This window comes from Hemitrygon akajei, chromosome 5 (genome assembly GCF_048418815.1).
Source record: "Hemitrygon akajei chromosome 5, sHemAka1.3, whole genome shotgun sequence".
NCBI classification, from domain to species: Eukaryota; Metazoa; Chordata; class Chondrichthyes; order Myliobatiformes; family Dasyatidae; genus Hemitrygon; species Hemitrygon akajei.
The window spans coordinates 168,450,849-168,474,857 of NC_133128.1; the positions used below are offsets into that span (position 1 = coordinate 168,450,849).

Here is a 24,009-nt window from a genome sequence, read left to right on the forward strand (position 1 = left end):
GTAGCCTGGGGTACATCATATCCGGTCCCAGTGACTTATCCAACTTGATGCTTTCCAAAAGCTCCAGCACATCCTCTTTCTTAATATCTACATGCTCAAGCTTTTCAGTCTGCTGTAAGTCATCCCTACAATCACCAACATACTTTTCCATAGTGAATACTGAAGTAAGGTATTCATTAAGTACCTCTACTATTTCCTCCGGTTCCATACACACTTTCCCACTGTCACACTTGATAGGTCCTATTCTTTCACATCTTATCCTCTTGCTCTTCACATACTTGTAAAATGCCTTGGGGTTTTCCTTAATCCTGCCCGCCAAGGCCTTCTCATGGCCCCTTCTGGCTCTCCTAATTTCATTCTTAAGCTCCTTCCTTTTAGCCTTATCTTCTAGATCTCTACCCATAACTTCCCTGTCTCATTGGAACGTACCTATGCAGAACTTCACACAAATATCCCCTGAACATTTGCCACATTTCTTCCATACTTGATTCTGAGAACATCTGTTTCCAATTTAAGCTTCCAATTTTCTGCCTCATAGCCTCATAGTTCCCCTTACTCCAATTAAACGCTTTTCTAACGTCTGTTCCCATCTCTCTCCAATGCTATTGTAAAGGAGATAGAATTGTGATCACTATCTCCAAAATGCTCTCCCACTGAGAGATCTGACACTTGACCAGGTTCATTTCCCAATACGAAATCAAGTACAGCCTCTCCTCTTGTAGGCTTATCTACATATTGTGTCCAGAAACCTTCCTGAACACACCAAACAAATTTCACCCCAACTAAACCCCTTGCTCGAGGGAGATTCCAATCGATATTTGGGAAATTAAAATCTCCCATCACGACAACTCTGTTATTATTACACCTTTCCAGGATCTGTTTCCCTATCTGCTCCTCGATATCCCTGTTACTATTGGGCGGCCTATAAAAAAAACACCCAATAAAGTTATTGACCCCTTCCTGTTCCTAACCTCCACCCACAGAAACGCCGTAGACAATCCCTCCATAGCGTCCATCTTTTCTGCAGCTGTGACACTATCTCTGATTAACAGTGCCACGCCCCCACCTCTTTTGCCTCCCTCCCTGTCCTTTCTGAAACATCTAAAACCTGGCACTTGAAGTAACCATTCCTGTCCCTGAGCCATCCAAGTCTCTGTAATGGCCACCACATCATATCTCCAAGTACTGATCCAAACTCTAAGCTCATCTGCTTTGTTCACAACCTTCCTTGCATTTAAATAGACACATCCCAGTAGTCTTAGCAAACCTTCCTGTCAGGATATTGGTCCCCCTGGAATTCAAGTGCAACCTGCCCCACAAGAGGTCCCAATGATCCAGAAATCTGAATCCCTGCCCCCGCTCCAATCCCTCAGCCACACATTTATCCTAATAATAATAGGCATCCGTTAGTCTCGTGAGACCATGGATTTGCGCCTTGGAAGGTTTCCAGTGCACAGGCCTGGGCAGGGTTGTATGGGAGACCAGCAGTTGCCCTGGCTGCAATCCTTCCCCTCTCCACGCCACTGATATTGTGCAAGGGAAGGGCACTAGCAGCTTGGCACCACTGTCGTCGCAGAGCAATGTGTTGTTAAGTGCCTTGCTCAAAGACACAACACACTGCTTCAGCTGAGGCTCAAACCAGTGACCTTCAGATCACTAGACCGATATCTTATCCACTAAGCCACGCGGCAACACTATTTATCCTCCACCTCATTTTATTCCTATTCTCACTGTTGTGTGGCACAGGCAGTTATCCCGAGATTACTACCTTTGCGGTCCTGCTTCTCAACTTCCTTCCTAACTCCCTGTAGTCTTCTTTCAGGACCTCTTCCCTTTTCCTACCTATGTCATTGGTACCAATATGTACCACAACCTCTGGCTGTTCTCTCTCCCACTGCAGGATATCTTGGACGTGATCTGAAACATCCCGGACCCCAGCACCTAGGAGGCAAACTACCGTCTGAGTTTCTTTCCTGCGTCCACAGAATCGTCTGTTTTACCTCCTAACTATAGAGTCCCCTATCACTACTGCCATCCTCTTCCTTTCCCTACCCTTCTGAGCCACAGGGCCAGACTCTGTGCCGGAGGCACGACCACTGTTGCTTCCCCCAGGTAGGCTGTCACCCCTCCACAATACTCAAACAGGACACTTCCCTTCCCTTTCTTGATCTCTCGGTCTCCATCTCTGGAGACAGACTATCCACTGACATCTTCTACGAACCCACTGACTCCCATAACTATCTTGACTATACCTCTTCCCACCCTGCCCAATGCAAAAATGCCATTCCCTATTCCCAGTTCCTCCGTCTCCGTCGCGTCTGCTCCCAGGATGAGGCTTTCCGTTCCAAGACTTCTCAAAAGTCCTCTTTCTTTCAGGATCGTGGTTTCCCTTCTGGCGTCATCAAAGATGCCCTCACCCGCATCTCCTCCACTTCCCACACTTCAACCCTTAACCCATCCTCCCGTCACCACAACAGGGACAGGGTTCCCCTTGTCCTCACCTACCACCCCACCAGCCTTCGGATACAACACATTATCCTCTGCAACTTCCACCACCTTCAACAGGACCCCACCACCCAGCACATCTTTCCCTCTCTACCACTCTCAGCTTTTCGCAGGGATCGTTCCCTCCGCAACTGCCTGGTCCACACGTCCCTCCCCAGAGTACTCCCACCTGGCACTTATCCCTGCAAGCACAAATGCTACACCTGTCCCCACACCTCCCCCCCTTATCACCACTCTGGGCCCCAGACAGTCCTTCCAGGTGAGGCAACACTTCACCTGCGAGTCTGTTAGAGTCATCTATTTCATCCAGTGCTCCCAGTGCGGCCTCCTTTACATCGGCGAGACCCGACGCAGATTGGGGGACTGCTTCGTCGAGCACCTACACTCCGTCCGTCACAATAGACAGGACCTCCCAGTTGCCACCCACTTCAACTCTGCCTCTCATTCCCATCTAGATATGTCCATACATGGCCTCCTCTACTGCCATGATGAAGCCAAAGTCAGGATGGAGGAGCAACACCTCACCTATTGTCTGGGTAGCCGCCAGCCTGGTGGTATGAACATTGAATTCTCCAATTTCTGGTAATTCCCTCCCCCTCCCCCTATCCCAGGTCACTTTCTGCTTCTTTATCTCTACAGTTCTTTCATGCTTATCCCCTCCCCCTCCCCCCTTTATCTTTCCTCTAATTGGTTTTCCACCTGGCACCTCTAGGCTCTACCCCTATTACCGGGCTTTGGCCCTCTCTTCCCCCCATTCCTGATGAAGGGTCTCGGCCCGAAATGTTGGCTACTCTTTTCTCACGGATGCTGCCTGACCTGCTGAGTTCTTCCAGCGTTGTGTACATATTCTCAAACAGGAGTACTTATTGTCAAGGGGTACAGCCACAGGGGTACTCTCTAGTACCTGACTCTTCCCCTTCCCCCTCCTGACTGTGGCCCACCTGTCTGTCTCCTGTGGTCCCGGTGTGACCACCTGCCTGTAACTCCTCTCTATCATCTCCTCACGTTCCCTGACCAGGCGAAGGTCATTGAGCTGCATCTGCAGTTCCCTAACTCGGTCCCTTAGGAGCTGCAGCTCGGCTCACCTGGTGCAGATATGGCCGTCCGGGAGGCTGGGGGAATCCAGGACCTCCCACATCTGACACCGAGCACAGAACACCGGCCTCATGCACGTATTACTTCCTTTCCGCAAATAACACAGGTAAGCCCACCTTGCTTCATCCCGTTACCGCCCAAGCCCATTGAGCCAAAGCCCTATCACTCTCACTCCGCTGCCCGCTCTGAACACTGCCCACTGGATCTGGCTGTCTTCTTAAGCCTTTCGCACTCTACTGGCTGACGTCACACGCTTGTGCAGTCTTCCCTCTCTTTTACCCCGAGTAGCGAAACTGCCTTTGCTCCTGAAATCAGCCGTTCACTCGTAGCCTTCTTGCTCCGATTGGCTGATTAGATATATCCATTAATAAGGTGTACACGTGTACCTAATAAAGTGGCCCTGAGTGTATAGATGCTGTTCAAATCCAGAAAATTTCATTCTAAGTAGCTGAACCTTGAGTGTGAGACCATTTGACATCAGGCTTTCTGACCTGGGTTTAGTGTAGCACCCTGAATGTCTGCAGCATGTTCTGCAATAGGATTCATTTTGGTTGAATTCTTATATTTACCCTAATTTATAGGTGCAGAAGGCAATGAATGCAACACCACCATCATCTTTCCTGTAGGCATCAGATCATTTCACATAGACTTCGGTAAATCCTGGATTGGTGCTCAGCACATTATCTATGTGAAAAGAAACAAAGTCACTGGAGAATTTCACAAAACCTAATTAATGTGTAAGGGATTTCATTACACATAGTTCTCTGATTTAGGACATTAATGCAGAGTAGAGTGCAAATTAGAAAATGCCAAGTGGGCTGCAAGTGAATGATTAATTGCTTTCATCTCTCTATAAGAAAATCATTTACTCATTTTATTTTCAAATGAATTAAATAAAATTTCCATGGGGAATCCTAAGTCTGGTTTGCATATTTTTACTTTATTGGCCAAGTATTACTTTCTTGCTACATATAAGCTTTCAAGCTACGAAAGATTATACCCACAAGTCATTCCTACTCTGCTAGGAAAGCTTAAGGCAGAATGTGCTTGTTCAATGTTATACAACAAAAAGTTTCACCAGATATTTATTGAATCCAGATCTGAACATATTAAAACCAATAATAGTAATCAATAACAATCATAGAAAGTCTATCAATAAACCCTTCTAATTACATTCATCTAAGCTGTTTATGCTTTAGCACAGTGCCAGAGAACTGGAACATTGCAAATGACAGTTCATTCTTCAAAAATAAGATTAAGTTCAACAATTACAAACCAACCAATTTAATCTCTGTAGGAAAGTTTTTAGAAGAGTATATTCAGGAGGGGAATAACAGTCACCCAGAGGAAAATGAGTTAACAAAGGAAAGCAGACTTTGAGACAGTAAGGCCAAACTGTTTAACTAATTGGATGGGGTAACGGATAGAGTTGATGAGAGTAATGTAGTTAATGTGGTGTACATGGACTTCAATGAGGCTTTAATAACATGCCACAAAACAGTCATTGGCAACATGGATATGAACTTGGCTAAGCAACAACAGCCAGAGTGATGTGGTTAGGTTGTTTCTTGAAATGAAGGAAGGTGAGTAATGGTCTTCCTTGGAATTAGTGCTGATACTTTAATCTTTATTAATGGCCTGAACCTAAAGGTGCAAACCACAGTTTCTAAAGTGGTAGGTGACACAAAAACTCAGTTGTATTGTGAGCTCTTAAGAAGATAGTGATAGACTGTGAAAGAATATAAAGCAGGCAAGAGAGATGGGCAGATCAAATTAATGCGGGGAAAATGTACAACAAAGGCTTTTGGCAGGAAGATTGAGTAGAGACAATACAGAATAAAGGATGCTTATCTTAAATAGATACAGTGGACGATAAACTGGGATGTATGCACAAGTCACTAAAAGTGCAAGAGTAATTTGAGAAAGTGGTCAACAAGACATACACAATACTGGGATTTGTCATTCAGGGCATAGAACAGAAAAGCTGTGTTGAACCTTTATAAGAGAACGGTAGGGCACTGAGGACTGTGGTCAAACAGAGGGATCTGGGAATACAGATCTATAATTCCTTTGAAGTGATGCAGATAGGGTAAATGCAAGCAGGCTGATGTTGGGTTAAACAGGAACTAGAGGTGATAGGTTAAAGGTGAAAAGTGAATTATTTAGATAGAACCTAGGGAAAACTTCTTCGCTCAGAGGGTGGTCGATTGTGGAACAAGTCACCAATGGAAGTGCTGGATGCGGGATTAACTGAAACATTTAAGAAACCATCATTGATCCTGTCCTCACCTGCATCACCTCTATTTCCTGCACCCCATCTTCCCACTGCCTTAACAGGGATAGAGATCCCCTTATTCTCACCTGCCACCATGAACCTCCACATCCAGCACGTCACTCTCTGCAACTTCTGCCATCAATTGGGAACCTACCAGTAAACACATCTCTACCTGTTCCCCCACCCACCTGTTTTCCACAGGGATCACCCCCTCTATGACTTCTTTACCCATTCATTCCTTCCCCCTAATTTCCCTTCTTGCACTTACTGAACAAGCAGAAGTGCTACACCTGTCCATTCTCCTCTTTGCTCACCTCCACTCAGGGCCACAAACAGTCACAAACAAGATGGTCTACTGCAGTTATGTCCTTTACCCTGCTTTTCATTCCTTCCCCACCCCACCTGCAGACACTATAAATAGCTGCAATTACATTTGTCAGTTTTAGGTCCAAAATAAATCACATAAATGTGATATTGATTGGTGTGTTGAAGTCTGAAGTGGACAAAATTCACATGATTTTGGAGATTAGTTTCTATTTGCTCTTCCACGACCTTAAAAGATTCAAAGCATCAAGTCTTAATATAATACTTTATTTAATCCCATAGCTAGTGGGAAAGTGCTGTGCAATTTTCAGTTGGTGACAATTAAGGAAATGTGAAATAGTGTACAAACCTATCATAAAAACAAGTCTAAAATGTCCAATTTAACAAGACAAACTGCTGGAGAACTATTTTGCATCATTATATACAAATTGATACATTTATACAATGCTTTTGAAAATGTATTAAAACTGGAAATTAGGATTATTACGAAAGCTTCAAAGGAAAATATCAGAAATGTTAAGATCTTTAATAGGGCAAGGAATGAAATTTTGCTTACAATTTCTGATTAATCAAATGGACATATTTATAGATTTACCACTGTTAAAATAGAGGAAAGTGCAAGATAATTTTTCAGAGGGTTGATTAGAACAGAAAATGTTTAACTACAGATCAAAGGCCATGACACGATTTAAAATAGGATAGTATTTAAAAGAGACAATAATATGTAGAGGATTAGGAAAACAGAATGAAATAGTATATTCAGTTAAATAGGCACAAGCACTATTCAATGCAGCTAATAATTTTGTTTTTTTAATCATTTAAAATATAGAATTACATAGGCTATTCAAGCCTCAGCATCAATTATGCAAGGAGTGATAGATCTGAATAAGAGGTGAAAGAACTAAGATTCAGAGATGAAAATTCCAAGATTCCAAGAGATGGCGTGAAATAAAGTGGTGATTGAAGATGGAATGAAACCAGGCTAGTTTTACACAAACTAAACTGTCACAACAGGTTTGAAAGAGATGTGAGCAACTCCACACAAGGCTCAGAAGGGTCTCAGCCTAAAACATCGACTGTTTGTTCATTCCCATCGATGTTACCTGACCTGCTGGATTTCTTCAGACACAAGAATCGGATTGATGTGTTTCAAGACCTGAGAGGAAAACAAGTTATAGAAACAACAATGGGCTTAATGATTAGATGAAGAAACTAATCAAGATGCAAATATACAGCCAGATAATTCCAGGACATTAGATGAGAAACACAAGAGATTCTGCAGATGTTGGAAATCCGAGTAATGCACACAGCATGCTGGCATATCTCAGCAGGCCAGTCAGCATCTATGTAGAGGAATAAACGGTCAGCATTTTAGGATGAGAAGGGTCTCCCGATGAAGACACTCAGCCCAAAACATTTCATGTTTACTCTTCCTTGGATACTGACTTCCCGAGTTCCTCCAGCATTGTTTGTGTGCGCTACATTAGACGAGATGGTTTTTGCTTTAGGAGGGGATATAGGAAGGGAGGACGGTAATTGACAAGAAAGGACTTAAATGATTTCCATTTGTTTTTTATAATATATTCACTGTTTTTCATGTTTATAGCGATATCTGAATGTCGGCATCCAGTACTCAGTAAACTGATACAAGGTTACAAATGAATTACTGGAGTCAAATGAACAATTCCTTACAAGTTTATTTAAAGTGAATTCCAAATTACATCACATTAGTTCTTTGCCAACAGAAATGCAGGGGCCAAGACAGTTAAAGAAAGAGTTCAGGTAAGTTGAAAATATGAAACTTTGTAAACTAGTTTCACAAAACAGTGTTCAGGTGCAGTACGTTTACAAATGATTCAAAAAGGATCTGACATGCTTATTGTATAAATCAGCTCCAGAAAATAAAATAGTTGGGAAATTGAAGATTCAAAAAAAGTACTTATTTATATAAAGCTTATTACAAATAAGGGAAAAAATGAACCAAGAAGCACTCAGCCAATTTTTAAACCAAGTGTCTCTTAATTGCAATTTATCAATCACTACTTCTCTCCAGACCAGTGCTTCTCAACGTGGAGTCCATGGACCCCCTGCTTGGTATTGGACCATGGCATAAATAAGGTTGGGAACCCCTGCTCCACACTGAGAAATGCAGCAAGTGCTCTGTATACTGCCAATCCTTAAGCAGCTTCCTCAGATAGTTGTGGAAAGGCAGCAGCAATGCTTCCAATTTTCCCCCATGTTCTTCCCTTACCCCAACTCCCAATAAACGGAAAATTACCCAAGCTCAGGTTATCAGCATCTTAGTTCTAAATAGCTCAGACTGGCATCAGTCTGATTCCTTTCTCTGCATACAAGCACATTACGATTACATTTCAAGCCACCTGTGGGATTGATTTTCATACATATGAAAGCAGGGCATGTGATTAGCTCAGTGTATTTTATTTAAATAAACTCTACGCCTGAGAAATGTGCAAGTGAGGAATGAAGAGAAACCAATCAACTTTACAATAGACATTACTTCTGGCAAAAGGCACACCATATCCACAACCAATTTAGGGCGCTAAAACAAAAGAATCAATCACACATGATTGCACATCATTGGTGACAGTCCCTAATATCAAAGTTTATCTTGTTCTTCCACAAGTGAAATGCCAGAAACTCATATTAACAGCAATACATTTAGCAAAATGAGGAGTGATTCAAGAATTATAAATGTTTTCCAAATGTAATATAGATTGCACATTGCTGATTACAAGTTTTCACACATCAAACTTGATTTTCATTCAAGCAAAAATGCTGATGTCTTATGTAGCAAAATGAGTGATACACAACAGTAATGTTATATATTAAATGTATCAAGTTCCATTACACATACAAATAAAAAATCTTATGTAATTTTAGATTTTCATTTACAGAAACTCAATGTAATCTGTTTAATGCTCAGCAAAACTTTTAATAGAACAGCTTCATACAAAGACAACAGGAAAAAATACGCATTATTGAAATAATCCAAAAAATAATTAGTAAGGATGATATAAGAAACATCATCCACGTATCTCTATGCAAATATTAAGGTCACCCTTTTAATCTCCAGTGCACACTCAAGAATACCATTTCTCCCTAGAACAGTAAACAAATGTAGTAATTTTATTTAATCAGAAACCCATAATTCACAAAGGAGGTTTGTTACAATGCGCACTCTGTACATTGATATCTTTTCCCTTTGGGGAAAACAAGGAAAAACAAAATCACAGAATTAAAATGAACATTGTATAAAGTTGATAGTTTAACATTTAGTAACATCTGCTTACAGAAGTGAATTAACATGCAAAATTATTACCAGTAATAAGCAGGTATGGCTATGTAATTAGTGCAGAAGTTTTTGAAGGACTTAAATAGGCAGAAATGCAGAGCTGACCAACCATGCCTTTTAAAATAAACAAGATAATTATAAGCAACCTCCAACCACCCATGTTTTTTAAAAACTGACATTTGAATGTCATCCTTGCTGCTGAACACATTCATCAAAAACATTCTTAGCTTTAGTGGAACAGGGCACTACACTTGACACAGATCTTTTCTGCAAATATGTGCTATAAATCCCACATTAAATTAATTAGCCAAATAATTCTACCTTAAATGCTTTCTTTACAAATTATATGTTTTTGATAGTCTGGAGATTTCAGGTTTAAGACAATGGGATTTCTTTCCTTTTCAAGAATTCAAGCTTTTATTGCTGAGCACAATTTTGACTTATAGGAGGTTTCGGTTTCCAAATATGTTGTTGGGATCCACATACTCCTTAACAGATTTAAGCATCCCCATGCCAACGTCAGAGATGCTTTCCTTCAACCATCGTTTTCGCAACTTTCCCACTGGAAAGACAAAAAAATGCTTCAATACATATTTCAGTTTGAAATGACTTACATAAAAACATGGCAAATGCAATGTGAAATTATTATTTATAAAAGGAATCCAAAGCTTCCCGACCTACTGAACTCAGCCCATTATGCTCTGTGTTTCCCCAAAGGAGTTCCATACTCCACAATCTTTTCATATTTGGAGGCAAAAATTCTAAAGAATTGAAGGCTGTAAAGCAAATCACCTTTGCAATGTCTTCAACTGCTTTTCAGGTACATTGTTTAGTCACACGGATTTATTTTAGTTGAATATATGATCACTGTAACCCATATAGCTAATTGACCTTCTGTTCCATACCCTTGAATTTTCCCAACCACCATCACCATCAACTATCTGGCATCATTCAATCACCCCAATAAATGAGGAATATATACTAATGTTGAAATAAATATTGAAGTTACTGAAATACTATCTTTTTTAAAAAGTTAAAGCATTGCAGAATGCTTTGTATAGTTACTCATGCAATACAAATCAAAGAATTTTCTCAAAAGACATTTTAAAGACCCACAACTTAAACATGTCCACAGGCCAGGTCCAAATAGTGCTAAGAAGGAAGAATATTAAGCATTTACAATTTTATCTACTAATACCAAATAGTTATTGTATTTACAAATATAAAAGTCCAGGAAAAATGCAAGCTGCAGTCAACACACACAAAATGCTGGAGGAACTCAGCAGGCCAAGCATTTTGTGTGTTGCTTAGATTTCCAGCACCTGTAGATTTTCTTTTGCTTGCAAGCGGCAGTCGCTTATTTGGAACGGTGTTAGTATTATGGACTATTAAAAACACACATGCCTGATTGCACACCTCCAACATAACCAACTCCATATGGAATTGCACTGACATTTGAACAGCCAAGAAACAAACATCCCTGCATATGAAGAGAAGCCATGCACAGCAACAAAAGCAGAAGGGACTTGAAGTGCATTATTAGCTTTGTCAGAGTATTAATTTGCACATCCATCTTGTCATATTTCCTCAGTTTTTAAAAATCATAATAAATCAAATATTCTTCTGATTAGTGAGCCAAGAACTTTTAGGTCATATTGGATATTTATAGTCTGACTAAAAGTTTGCTTAACTTATCACCTTCAATTGATAAAGGGCATATTCGATTTTCATCATATATATAAAACAATGTCGGGGAAAACCTAGTTTGAAACGGAATCCAGAATAGACCCTATGAACTGTGCTGCTATTAAGAGAGAGAGAGGCATCCTGAGCAATGAGCGAGACAGAGAGTGAGACAGAAACTGCTCGAAAGATTGATGTTACGGTTTCTCTGCCAGCTTGTTTACCTTTTCCCCGAGGTCACTTGCCTGCTTGTTAAAGTTCCTGCAGAGAGAGCAGGGCGGAGCAGGTTGATGGACAGCTGGTGTCCAACATGGAGAGATAAAAGCCAGGTCCGCTGTTACACAGACAGACACACCACGAGACACCCAGTGTGGACACCGAACAAGCTTTGTTGCACCCACAAGAAGGTGGGAGTTTTGGAGGATCAATTTGGGGAAATTGATCAGTGGCTCACAGTGTGAAAAGGTGCGACCAGTGGGGAATTACTTGTGTGTCCACCCTCGCCTGGGTGATAATTCCACCACTGAAGAACGGTCGTACGTATTATGGTCATAGTCGGTGATCACAACAGGACTTCAGAAATCAATGGGAAGATCGACGGCATCACCTCTCACCTCTCTCTCTCCAACGTTACTCAACTAACTGCCTCAAACTCAACTGAACTCTCTTCATCATATCGTAAGACTGTATCCACTTACCCCTAGGTTTGAAAGAGCCTAGTTTTGTTCCTATTTCTATATATATATATATCATTGCTAACCTGTTCAATATATTTGCATTTATATTACTGTATTGCTTAGTTACTAATAAACATTTCTAGTTTATAGCAATACCAGACTCAAATGTGTTTTCCATTTCTGTTGGTTCTTTAACCCGGTCACGGGGTATGTGACAAAATTGGGGCCTGCGTCCAGGATTTGAACAAATTGTGTGGGGGCTTGTTTGAATTGATTGGGGTAAATTCCCTTATTTGATTTGGTTGTGTGGAAAAACAGAAGAAATGGACGTTGATAAATTTTTGGCTGAGCCAACCTCTGAGGCATTAGAGGACGCCAGGAAGTTGGAGCTGTTGAGTATTGCAAAAAAGTTGAAACTTTCGAAGGTGAAGTCGACAACGAGGAGGTCAGAGATGCAGAGAGCCATGCTGAGTATTATGTATCCAAGGAGGTGTTTCAAGTAGAGGAGTTGGAGTTGTTTCCTGAAAGTAAACCTAGCGGGTTTGAGGCCCAGTTTCAGATGGAACGATTAAGGATCAGGCGGAGGAGAAGCGAAGAGCGCAATGGCATGAGTTTGAGTTATGAGTAAAAGAGCTGGAGGCAGAGAAGCAGAGAGAAGCTGAAAGACAGAGGGGGAAAGGGAAAGAGAGAGACGGTTTGAGCTGGACAAGATAAGAGCATTGCAGGAAGGGGAAACGGATGTCGATAGGTATTTTCTACATTTTGAGAAAGTCGCTATAAATCAAAACTGGCCGAGGGAGAAGTGGACTGTTTTGTTACAAAGTGTACTTAAGGGGAAGGCTCAGCAAGCCTATTCGGCATTGTCTATGGAAGATGCAAGGGATTACGGTGAAGTGAAAGGGGCTATACTTAAGGTTTACGAGTTGGTTCCAGAGACATACAGGCAAACGTTCCGAAATTTGAGGAAGCTGTGGGACTGCATGTACTTAGAGTTTGCCCATGAGATGCAGATGTACTTTGATCGCTGGTGTACCTCGAAAGGGGCAAATGAAGATATTGACAAACTGAAACAGTTGATGCTGATTAAGCAGTTTAAAAGTTGCGTCACTGAGGGTACGAGGACATACTTAGATGAGAAAGCAGCAGAAACCCTGTCAGCATCTGCTAAGTTAGCAGACAAGTACGCTTTGACCCACAAAGCAAAGTTTTTCCCGAGCAAGAGCTACTAGAAGGGTAACAGGGATGGCAGAGACAGTCCACCGGCTAAGCCAGAAAGTAAGCCGAGGACTAGCGAAAAAGATAAGGAAGAACGTCGGGAGGGAAGTTCCCTAGTCTAACATGTTTTAATTGTAGGAAGGCCGGTCACGTGGCGTCTTGATGTTTCGCTCTGAAAAGGGATAAGGGAAAAGGAAAAGAAAGAACCCCAACGACCTGTGTCCAGCCGGGTAAAATGCCGTTGAGGAAGGAGGGGTCAGGCCAAGTTCAAGAAGGACACGAGAGATTTATTTCAAATGGGTTTGTGTCTGTAAAGGAGGGGTCAACCCCAGTTCCAGTGAGGATCTGGAGAGATACTGGAGCTTTTCAGTCATTAATCTTAGGAAGTGTGTTGGAATTCGGTGCTGAGATGGAGACTGGTGAAGTGAATGTTATCCAGGGTACTGGAAAAGGGACTGAGACCATACGTTTGCATAAAATAATTCTGAAATGCGACTTGGTATCTGGACCTGTCACAATAGGGGTGCGGTCTAAACTACCAACAGACAATGTTGATGTCTTACTCGGTAATGACCTTGCAGGTGGAGATGTGTCTCCAGCTAGCTAGTAAGCCTGCGGCTGCTGAGGAACCGCCCATGAATTCCAAAGGTTGTCCTGCAGGCACAGTAACAAGAAGCATGTCAAAAAAGGCTGCTGACAGTACTATCGATTTATTCGAGACTTTCTTACCGTCCCTGTATCAACAGGACTCAGTGGATAGTAAGGCTGAGGAGAGTAAGGAGGGTGAAAAAGACGTCGTTATCAAGGAAAGAATTTAGAGAGGAACAAAATAAAGCTCTGGAAACTGTGGCTTTAAAAGAGACAGCTCTCTCTGAGGAGGAGATTCAGAATGAGGCAGTGGGATATTACATTAAAGATGGGGTGTTAATGAGGAAGTGGAGACCTGCTACGGTGCCTGCAGATGAGGATTGGGCAATTGTACATCAGGTAGTAGTTCCAAAGATTTACAGGGCTGAGATTTTAAACTTGGCACACAAGATGCCTTTAGGGGGACGTTTTGGAATAAAGAAAACAGTACACAGGACCATGATGGAATTCTAATGGCCTAACATGAGGGGAGATATTGTCAACTACTGCAGAGGGTGCCACATGTGCCAGGTGGTGGGAAAACCTAATCAGGCCATCCCAAAAGCACCACTTCGGCCGATACCTGCTTTCGGTGAGCCATTTTCCCGAGTCATAGTGGACTGTGTGGGCCCACTACCAAAGACTGTAGCAGGGTATCAGTATGTGCTAACTATTATGTGTGCTGCATCTAGGTTCCCGAAGGCTGTACCTCTTAGGAGCATCAAAGCAAAAGCTGTGGTAAAGGACCTCATCAAGTTTTTCACACTGGTAGGTTTACCTAAGGAGATTCAATCAGATCAGGGGAGTAACTTCACATCAAACACATTTCAGCGGATAGTTTCTGAGCTGGGGGCTAAACAAACTGTTTCATCTGCCTACCACCCAGAGTCTCAAGGGGCTTTGGAGCGGTTTCATTCAACTTTAAAAACCATGATTAGAACTTACTGTCAGGAGAATGACAGAGACTGGGATGAGGGTTTACCCCTATTACTTTTTGCTGTGAGGGACACTACTCAGGAATCACTGGGGTTCAGTCCATTTGAGCTCGTTTTTGGCTTTGACCTTACTCAGAGAGCAGTGGTCTAACCCGACAGTGTGTGTCAGTGTGATAGATTATGTACTGAAATTCCACAAGAGAATTAGTAGGGTATGCGACCTTGCAAGGAAAAATTTACAAGACTCCCAAGTCAAAATGAAGCATTGGTATGATAAGTAAGGGAACAGGTGTTTGAAGTTAGAGAAAAGGTCCTGGTTTTGTTTCCCTTGGTGACCAACCCCCTCCATGCGAGATTCCAGGGACCCTATGAAGTGATGAAAAAGATTGACTCTTTGAACTATGTTACTGAAACTCCTAATAGGAGAAAGACTAATCAGCTAGTTCACGTAAATATGCTCAAACCATATTATGACCCCCAGATTATGCCAATTAGTACTGTCATGGAAACAAATGAGGGGATGGAATCTGATAGCGAGGGGCAAGAGCATTTTAATAAGTTAAATATAGTGTCAACCAGACTGGAGAATTCCATTATTTTGACCGACCTTACTGATAAAGTCTCTCACTTGGAGCTTGCACAGAGAACACAACTGACAGAGTTAATTAACAGGCATAAGGATTTATTTCCCGATGTTCCGAGACGGCGCACGAGTGCAATACATGATGTCATTGTAAATTCAGCCCAGCCCATTAAACAGCATCCTTATAGAATGAACTTAGAGAAAAGCAAGCTGGTGGAAAAAGAAATTGAATATATGCTAGCAGCTGATATCATTAGGCGATCTACCTCAGACTGGGCGGCGCCTTGTGTTCTTGTTCCCAAATCGGACGGTAGCATGAGATTCTGTACTGACTACAGGAAAATCAATGCCATCACAAAGACCGATGCTTATCCTATCCCAAGAGTGGATGACTGTATTGATAAAGTGGGAAAGGCTAAGTACCTCACAAAAATTGACTTGCTGAAAGGATATTGGTGTGTTCCTTTGACTGAAAGGGCTAGAGAAATCTCAGCATTTGTCACACCTTCAGGGCTGTACGAGTATAATGTTTTACCTTTCAGAATGAAAAATGCTCCAGGGACATTTCAAAGAATGATCGACTCGGTAATTAGAGGTTTAGAAAACACAGGGGCTTATATCGATGATTTAGTGGTCTGGAGTGACATGTTGGAAGAGCACATTGTGGCTGTGGAAAAACTGTTCAAGCGGCTGACTGAGGCCAATCTAACAGTGAACCTCGCTAAAAGTGAATTTGGCCATGCTACTGTCACGTACCTTGGGTATGTGGTACGTCAGGGGCAACTGGCTCCTGTACAAGCCAAGGTACAGGCTATTGCTGAGGTTCCCGTTCTGACTAATGAGAAAGCTTTGAGAAGATTTTTAGGAATGGTGGGGTATTACTGAAAGTTCTGTAAAAACTTTGCAGATATCGCTCTCCCCCTTACAAAACTCCTGGGGAAGAGTAAGAGATTTGTATGGACTGACCTTTACCAGAAAGCGTTTGAACGACTGAAAACTATATTATGTTATCATCCTGTGCTCAAAGCACCTGATTTTTCAAAACCATTCTCCATAGCAACAGACGCTAGTGCCGAGGCTGTTGGGGCAGCATTGCTACAAAAAGATGTGGATGACATTGAACACCCAGTGGCTTATTTCTCAAAGAAATTGAATGTACACCAGAAGAACTATTCCACTGTGGAAAAAGAGTTACTCTCACTTATTCTGGCGTTACAACATTTCAAAGTTTATATTTGTCCTGCCCAGAAGCCACTGGTAGTTTACACAGATCATAATCTGTTGGTATTTCTGACAAATAAGAACAAAAGGTTGTTGAATTGGAGTCTGATATTGCAAGAATATGATCTAGAAATAAGACATGTCAAAGGTACTGACAACATTATAGCCGATTGTTTATCTAGATGTTAAGTTTGAAATTGTACCCGTCTTACTCTGTTATCTGATGATTACCTGTGTATTATTTCAAACTCTGTAACATACATTTAACCTTAAATTTTTCCTTCGTAAAAATTTCCTAAAAGGAAGGGGGTGTCGCGGGAAAACCTAGTTTGAAACAGAGTCCAGAACAGACCCTATGAACTGTGCTATTAAGAGAGAGAGAGGGAAGCGTCCTGAGCAATGAGAAAGAGAGACAGACAGAAACTGCTCGAAAGATTGATGTTATGGTTTCTCTGCCAGCTTGTTTACCTTTTCCCCGAGGTCACTTGCCTGCTTGTTGAAGTTCCTGCAGAGAGAGCAGGGCAGAGCAGGGTGATGGACAGCTGGTGTCCAACATGGAGAGATAAAAGCCAGGTCCGCTGTTACACAGACAGACACACCATGAGACACCCAGTACGAACACCGAACAAGCTTTGTTGCATCCACAAGAAGGTGGGGGTTTTGGAGTATCGATTCGGGGAAATCGATCAGTGGGTCACAGTGTGAAAAGGTGCGACCGGTAGGGAATTATTTGTGTGTCCATCCTCACCTGGGTGATAATTCCACCACTGAAGAACAGTCGTACGTGTTATGGTCATAGTCGGTGACAAGAGGACTTCAGAAATCAACGAGAAGATCGACCTCTCACCTCTCTCTCTCTCCAACGTTACTCAACTACCTCGAACTGAACTGAACTCTCTTCATCATATCATAAGACTATACCCAGTTACCCCAATGATATATATATCATTGCTAACTTGTTCAATATATTTGCATTTATATTACTTAGTTACTAATAAACATTATTAGTTTATAGCAATACCAGACTCCAATGTGTTTTCCATTTCTGCTGGTTCTTTAACCCAGTCACGGGGTACATGACAACAATAAGAACATGTTTTCAACATGTTATATGATTAAGTGGTTGTAGGAAAAGGATGAAATGGTTTAGGAACAGTAAAATCAATGGTTCAATGGTATATAACAATAAAATTCAATTTAATAAGAAAAAGCTTGGGCACAAATTTTACAAATACAACTTGCAGTGACTGTATTGTGCAAAAGTTAAAAATCATTGACCATTTAAAGCCATATTAATAGTAAATGCCAAAAGTACCTTGAATGGTCTAATTAATTTATACATTATTATGTGGTTCCACATTTTGCTTCACTTTTTCAAAGCCAAGTAAAATAGTTAAGGTGAAAATTCTATTATTCAGAATTTTATTACCCTCTAGAAAAATTTTGCAATTAATTATCTAGTATAGAGTCATAGAGTAACACGAGGATACAGTCCCCTCACACCAGCAAGTTCATTCCCATCACTGCTCACTCAGCTCACTCTAATTTCCTGCATTTGGTCTGTAGCTCTCTAAGCTCCACTCCTCCCTGTACCTATCTGAGTGCTTCTTAAATGATACTATTGTACCTGCCTCCTTCCATAAACTCAAAACCCTCTGCATTAAGTAGTTGCCCCTCAGGTAATTTTTAAACTTTTCCCCTCTCATCGAGAGAAAATGCTGTTACTAACAACCCCAGAAAAAGACTTATCATCCACCTTATATATGCCTCTCATAACTTTAAACAGTTCTATAAGATCACACCTCATTCCCCAAAGATTAAAGACATTGCCTGGCCAACCTCTCCTTGTAACTCACACACTCCAGTCCTGGCAATATCCTCAAATCTTTTTTGAACTCTTTCCTATAACATGCATCTTAACCACATCTTTCCTATAACAAGATGACCAAGGCTGCACATGGTGCTCCAAGGATAGTCTCACCAACAACTTACTGTCACTTACTGTCCTAACTCCTTTACTCAGTACTGTTGGGGTTAATTCGGGACTGCCATTACAGGTCAGGAGTGGCTCACGTAACACACATAATGTTAGGAGGCTGGAATGCGAGGGAGGGGGAGCGAAACTGGGGACCCCGCTACACCGATACTATTAGTGTCACGCGATTCAGTAAACAAAAGAAACAGGTAACTCGTGAGCATATGGCTGCGGGCCAATAAGATGGACACAAGTGCCCGATATTACCTAATATGTAGCGGGGTTGTGCTGGGGGGAAAAGGGGTATAAATAAGAACAGATTGTAAGGGGAAAACAGAACGCCTTCTCCAGCGACTCCGTGGATTCGCTGTGCCAGTTACGAATTCTGCAATAAAGCCACGTTTTGCTATATTCCGGTGTTAGTTGTCTCTCTTCCTAAAAGAACACAGGGCAGAATTTCAAGCCCAACGCCTTCTCCAGCGACTCCGTGGATTCGCTGTGCTAGTTACGAATTCTGCAATAAACCTAAGTTTTGTAATATTCCGGTGTTGGTTGTCTCTCTTCCTAAACGAACACAGGGCAGAATTTCAAGCCCAACATTTGGTGACCCCGACGTGGGGAGGGAGAGACAACACAGGCTGGCGGGTCCGACGGCAGACAACTTGCGGCCGCAAGCTCGACTAAGGTCAGGAAGTGCCTGTTATATCTAAGACTTCCACTAGATAGTTAAATCACTGAGTTAGATCTTGTCTGCTGACGGACCCTCACCAACCCCAAATTACCCTGGGAGAGATCATTCCCGGTGCAGAATCGTGACTGGTAAGTACTAACTCTTATCTGTTTTTAGGAAAATTCTCCGCCCGTGGAAAAGTCTTCTGAGTGAGGGTACCCGCCGCCCACGATGGGCATAAAAGTCTCAGGAGTGAGGAGAATTAAGTCGCGGGACACCGTAGTACACAGGGATACTGACGGCGCCTACCTTAGACTGGTTGTTAAGAGGAGAAATCTCCCACGCGAAGGTCAGGTTTTGAAAGGCGACCGTCCCACATTTGATCCTCTCTGTGTACTAGGGAGCCATGGAGCACTTCAATTTCGAGTTACCGAAAACTCAGACATTTGTGTGTTGAGTAACAGAGTATATGAGAGTTTTTAGAAATATGGTAAAATTGATAACTGTGCGAGTTCAATAATCTAACAGTGAGCAGCCGCAGGGGTCGGACACCATCAAGGTAGGAGTGGAAGTGTTCCTCCGAGGCCCAGGGAAGCTCACCTGGAACGGAAAACGGTGGCATGGTCCATACCCTGTCGCCGAGGTCTCCAACAGGGCATTAAAAGGTAAGAAGGGAGGGGGACAATAACTGGCATCATTTTCTACTGGCTAAATAAGATCTCTGGCAAGTGGGGAGCGTTTCTGGGACAGTCGGCTCTAGGACTGTCTATTTAAATTGCTATCTTTATCACGTGTGGCTGTTGTTGCATACCCTGTATTAGGACCCTAGTCATCCGGACTATAGATCGAGCCTTGACTGGAAAGAATGGACCTCCACCGGCGTACCAGGCACCCTTGTTCCCGGTGGAAGGGGAGGACACGGCCCTCCCGGAAAGCGGACGCGCTATGGGAGGACACGGACTGAAATGGACCATGGCAAGGGGGGGATTGTGAATTTGTTATTGAATAAGTTTTCTGAAATGTTGCATGCTACTTGTAAAAATTGCGGATGTTTAGGGAACCCCTACCCATATTTTGTGACCCTAGGTCGGACAAATCAGGATAAGCAAATAGGGAGGACACGCCAAAGAGTGCCGGGGGACGCTCACCTCTCTGCCTGATCCCGGCAGCCGCGGAAAAGATTGTAAGGGATGTGGGGATGTGGCCTCTGGGAGGCCAAGGGAGGGAGTGTTGGGGTTAATTCGGGACTGCCATTACAGGTCAGGAGTGGCTCACGTAACACACATAATGTTAGGAGGCTGGAATGCGAGGGAGGGGGAGCGAAACTGGGGACCCCGCTACACCGATACTATTAGTGTCACGCGATTCAGTAAACAAAAGAAACAGGTAACTCGTGAGCATATGGCTGCGGGCCAATAAGATGGACACAAGTGCCCGATATTACCTAATATGTAGCGGGGTTGTGCTGGGGGGAAAAGGGGTATAAATAAGAACAGATTGTAAGGGGAAAACAGAACGCCTTCTCCAGCGACTCAGTGGATTCGCTGTGCCAGTTACGAATTCTGCAATAAAGCCACGTTTTGCTATATTCCGGTGTTAGTTGTCTCTCTTCCTAAAAGAACACAGGGCAGAATTTCAAGCCCAACAGTACCATGACTGATGATGGCCAGTATGCTTAACGCCCTGTTCATCACCCTGATGCCACTTTCAATGACTATACACTTGTATGCTAAAGTATCTCTGTTCCATTACACTCCCCAGTGAGTTACCAAGATGTACGTTGGATTGAATTTTCAAAATGCATCACCTCACATTTAGCTGTACTGAAATCCATTTGTCACTCCATGGCCCACTGATCAGTATTACCTTGTGATCTATGATAACCTTTATTGATTGTCAACAATACCTCCTAATTTCAAGACATCCACAAATTTACTGATAATTTATGTATTTGCATCCAAATCATTTATATAAGTAATAAAGTTCTCAACCCTGACCCAAGACACATCGCTAGTCAGCAACATCATTCCAAGAACAACCTTCAACGACCACAATGTGAAATAAAACTGATATAACAGAAATTAGTCAGCCCCGCTTGCTTTCAAAATTACTATGCTTTCCATGTATTACAAGATCCATCACTACTTAAATGATGTGTTGGATGTGAAGTGTGAACCTATTGATGAGTGTTATTGCTCCTTGTGAACATCAGCAACAAGGATCACTTGAAAGATGTTTGAAAGCGCTCACTCATTATTGTAGCTGGGCTATTTTATATTCAATCAGATACCTGGAATAAAATCTAGCATAGGTAATGGAGACAAAAATCTACCAAGCCATTGTAAAACACCATCTGGTTCAATAAATGCTGTTCAGAGAGGGAATTCTACTATCCTGGTCTATCATGTGTGAGCAGAATTTGGCAATACAGCTAACTCTTACCTGCCCTCAAATGGTACTGTTACGTACCCATGACACGTGACAGTGGTACCCTTGTCACGTGACTGGGGTTGAAGCTATACTGGACTTGAGGTAATGGTCTTGTGATGGTGAAGAGATGTCATTTTCCCGCCAGTAGAGATCATGTGACAGGTTTTTATTTATTTATTTATTTATTTTTAAAACAGGGGATAAGAGGAGGACCCCTCCCTGCGAGGAGGGGCAGTTCGTGGCTGGATTTGCCATGTTGACTTCATGCCACTGCGTGATTTAACGTGATGATGCAGTTTAGTTGAAAGATGAAGTTTTATCTAATGCCTAAAGTTTAAAAGGTCATTGCCAGCAGTTTCTTTACAATACTGCTAGTTGAGAATCAGTGGAGAGTGAATATCGGAGTTCAGGAGTTAAAGATCGAGGCAAATTGATTTTCGACGGTGAAATGGGTTCGACCTTGTTTGATCCTTATTCGGAAGGATTTCGTTGACTATTCTCGTGTTAATCCCTGGGATACCAGAAAGGATTGAGAATAGTGTTGTGAAGGAAAGGTCAGTGCCTTTAAGCCGTTTTGTTCCGTAAATTCTTCGTGGGAAAAGTTCGACTTCGGGGACTGAAGAAAAACGATGTGAAAGAGAATTTAAATCGTCTTAAAAAGTCTCTCCCTTAAATGGACTGTGAGCATTTTGAACTTTTGGCAATACTATAAAGAACTGTTCTTGCAACATCGCTTTAAGAACTGTTTGAGCTGCATCGCTTTAAGAACTGTTTAAGAGTGAGATAGATGCAGATGAACAATTGTGTGGCTAAATTAAATGCCAGGTTCAGAACATGGGCACATGTATACCAATACCCAAGTCCTGAACCTAAGCTGTACTGCTCAACTCCAAGTCCGACCACCAACGGAATGGAAATTTTATGGTACAAGAAAGAAAGATAATAATATTGCAAATTTATTTTTTTTAAAACAAGGTTTGCAACAACGTCATCAGTTATTTAAACATGGCTTTGAATGCTTTCAGTCAGAAAACACATAGAAAAGACAAGTTTTGAAACATCGATTTTGGGACATAGCTTTGTTGCCTGTCAAAGGTTTCCTCAGCTATTTTGTGGCTGTAGCTTTTTCTGGTCCACCCACATTACCAGACCAGGTCACCCAAAGGCCGATGCTCAGCATAATGGCATACTGGTATTCACTTGTACTTTACGATACCAGGCATCATTTAATAAATATGCACTCTACCCCTTCACCAATGCCTCAAAACCATGTCATCTTAATAAGTAGCTATATTTTGATAAAAGCCATACTTATCCATTAAAGCCCTGTATTATTTTAGCATTACTTCTGCTATAATGCAGGTGTGATTCTGGTTTTAAAGTTTATGAATTTGAAATCCAATCTCATTATCTTACAAAATACTAAATGTTCATCCACCTTACAAGGCCTCATCACATTTCTACTCACCAGTAATTTTTTTCTCTTTTTCCAGTATCACTATGCTTCCAGAGCTTCATTTAGACCCCCAGAATCGCTATTTCAGTTCTAACTGTCTATAAGTTCAGACCAAATCATTAGCATAACGAATGCATTTTTTTGAATAGAACCTTGTCAGCCAACAATACCTGCCCCCATTTTAAAAAACAGAAAATGCTGCCTGACCTGCTGAACATCTTCAGCATTTCCTTTTCATACTTACAGAATCTGTAGGTTTTGGGGGGGGGGGGGGGGGGGGGGGGGCAGGTGGTTCAATGCCTGCTCCCAACTATTCTGGGAAACTGGTTAAAACTCTCAACATTCCTTCACTTTTAGTTTCTGAAATAAGATCTTCTAATAGTCATTTAAATTCAATCCCAACAACAAATTAACCTTCTCTAAAACCTTCAGCAGGCCTGCTGAGCACAATCTTCCTTTTTAAAATCAACAGTGGCTACATTAATGTTATTTTATCCTCATGTTGAAATTAACTAATTTAATTTTGAATTCTAGTATTTCCCTACTACAGATGCTAAATCAACTGACCCATAATTAGCCCCTTTTGAAAAAAAACATACTGGTCTTTTCACATGTTGACCCTTGCCAGAACCAAATCTCAATTTCTATAGCTTTCACGAGTGAATCTGCAGATGCTGGAAATAAATAAATACAAAAACACAAAATGCTGGCAGAACTCAGCAGGCTAGACAGCATCTATGGGAGGAGATAGTGACGATGTTTCGGGCCAAAACCCTTCATTAGGAGTGAAGTAACATGGGATGGTCGAGGGGGGATAAGAAGTGGGGGGAGGGATGAAATAGAGAGCTGGGAAGTGATAGGCTGAAGGGAAATGGGCTAGGGGGAAGGTGGGGAACTATGGGAAATAAGAGAGAAAGAAAGGTAGGGCTGGGGGGAGATTATAGTGAGGAGGGAAAAAGACAGAGAAAGAGAACCAAACTAAAATTATAGATAGGGATGGGGTAAGGGGGAGGCAAGGGTATCAA

General features: G+C 42.1%; 1 protein-coding gene and 1 long non-coding RNA gene across 2 annotated transcripts in view; one reads left to right on the forward strand and one right to left on the reverse strand.

Moving 5' to 3' along the window:
* Window positions 1–7,878: 7,878 nt before the first annotated feature.
* Window positions 7,879–24,009, reverse strand: part of agps (alkylglycerone phosphate synthase) — a 166,252-nt gene continuing 150,121 nt past the window's right edge. The window contains exon 20 of the mRNA XM_073047139.1: window positions 7,879–10,074. Within this exon, the coding sequence (XP_072903240.1) occupies window positions 9,953–10,074 (122 nt within the window). The 3' untranslated portion in view covers window positions 7,879–9,952. The remainder of the gene's footprint in view (window positions 10,075–24,009) is intronic.
* LOC140728423 (uncharacterized) lies at window positions 18,901–20,583 on the forward strand. The gene is made up of 3 exons (XR_012099063.1): window positions 18,901–19,247; window positions 19,627–19,763; window positions 19,920–20,583. It is a non-coding gene; the product is annotated as an uncharacterized lncRNA (long non-coding RNA).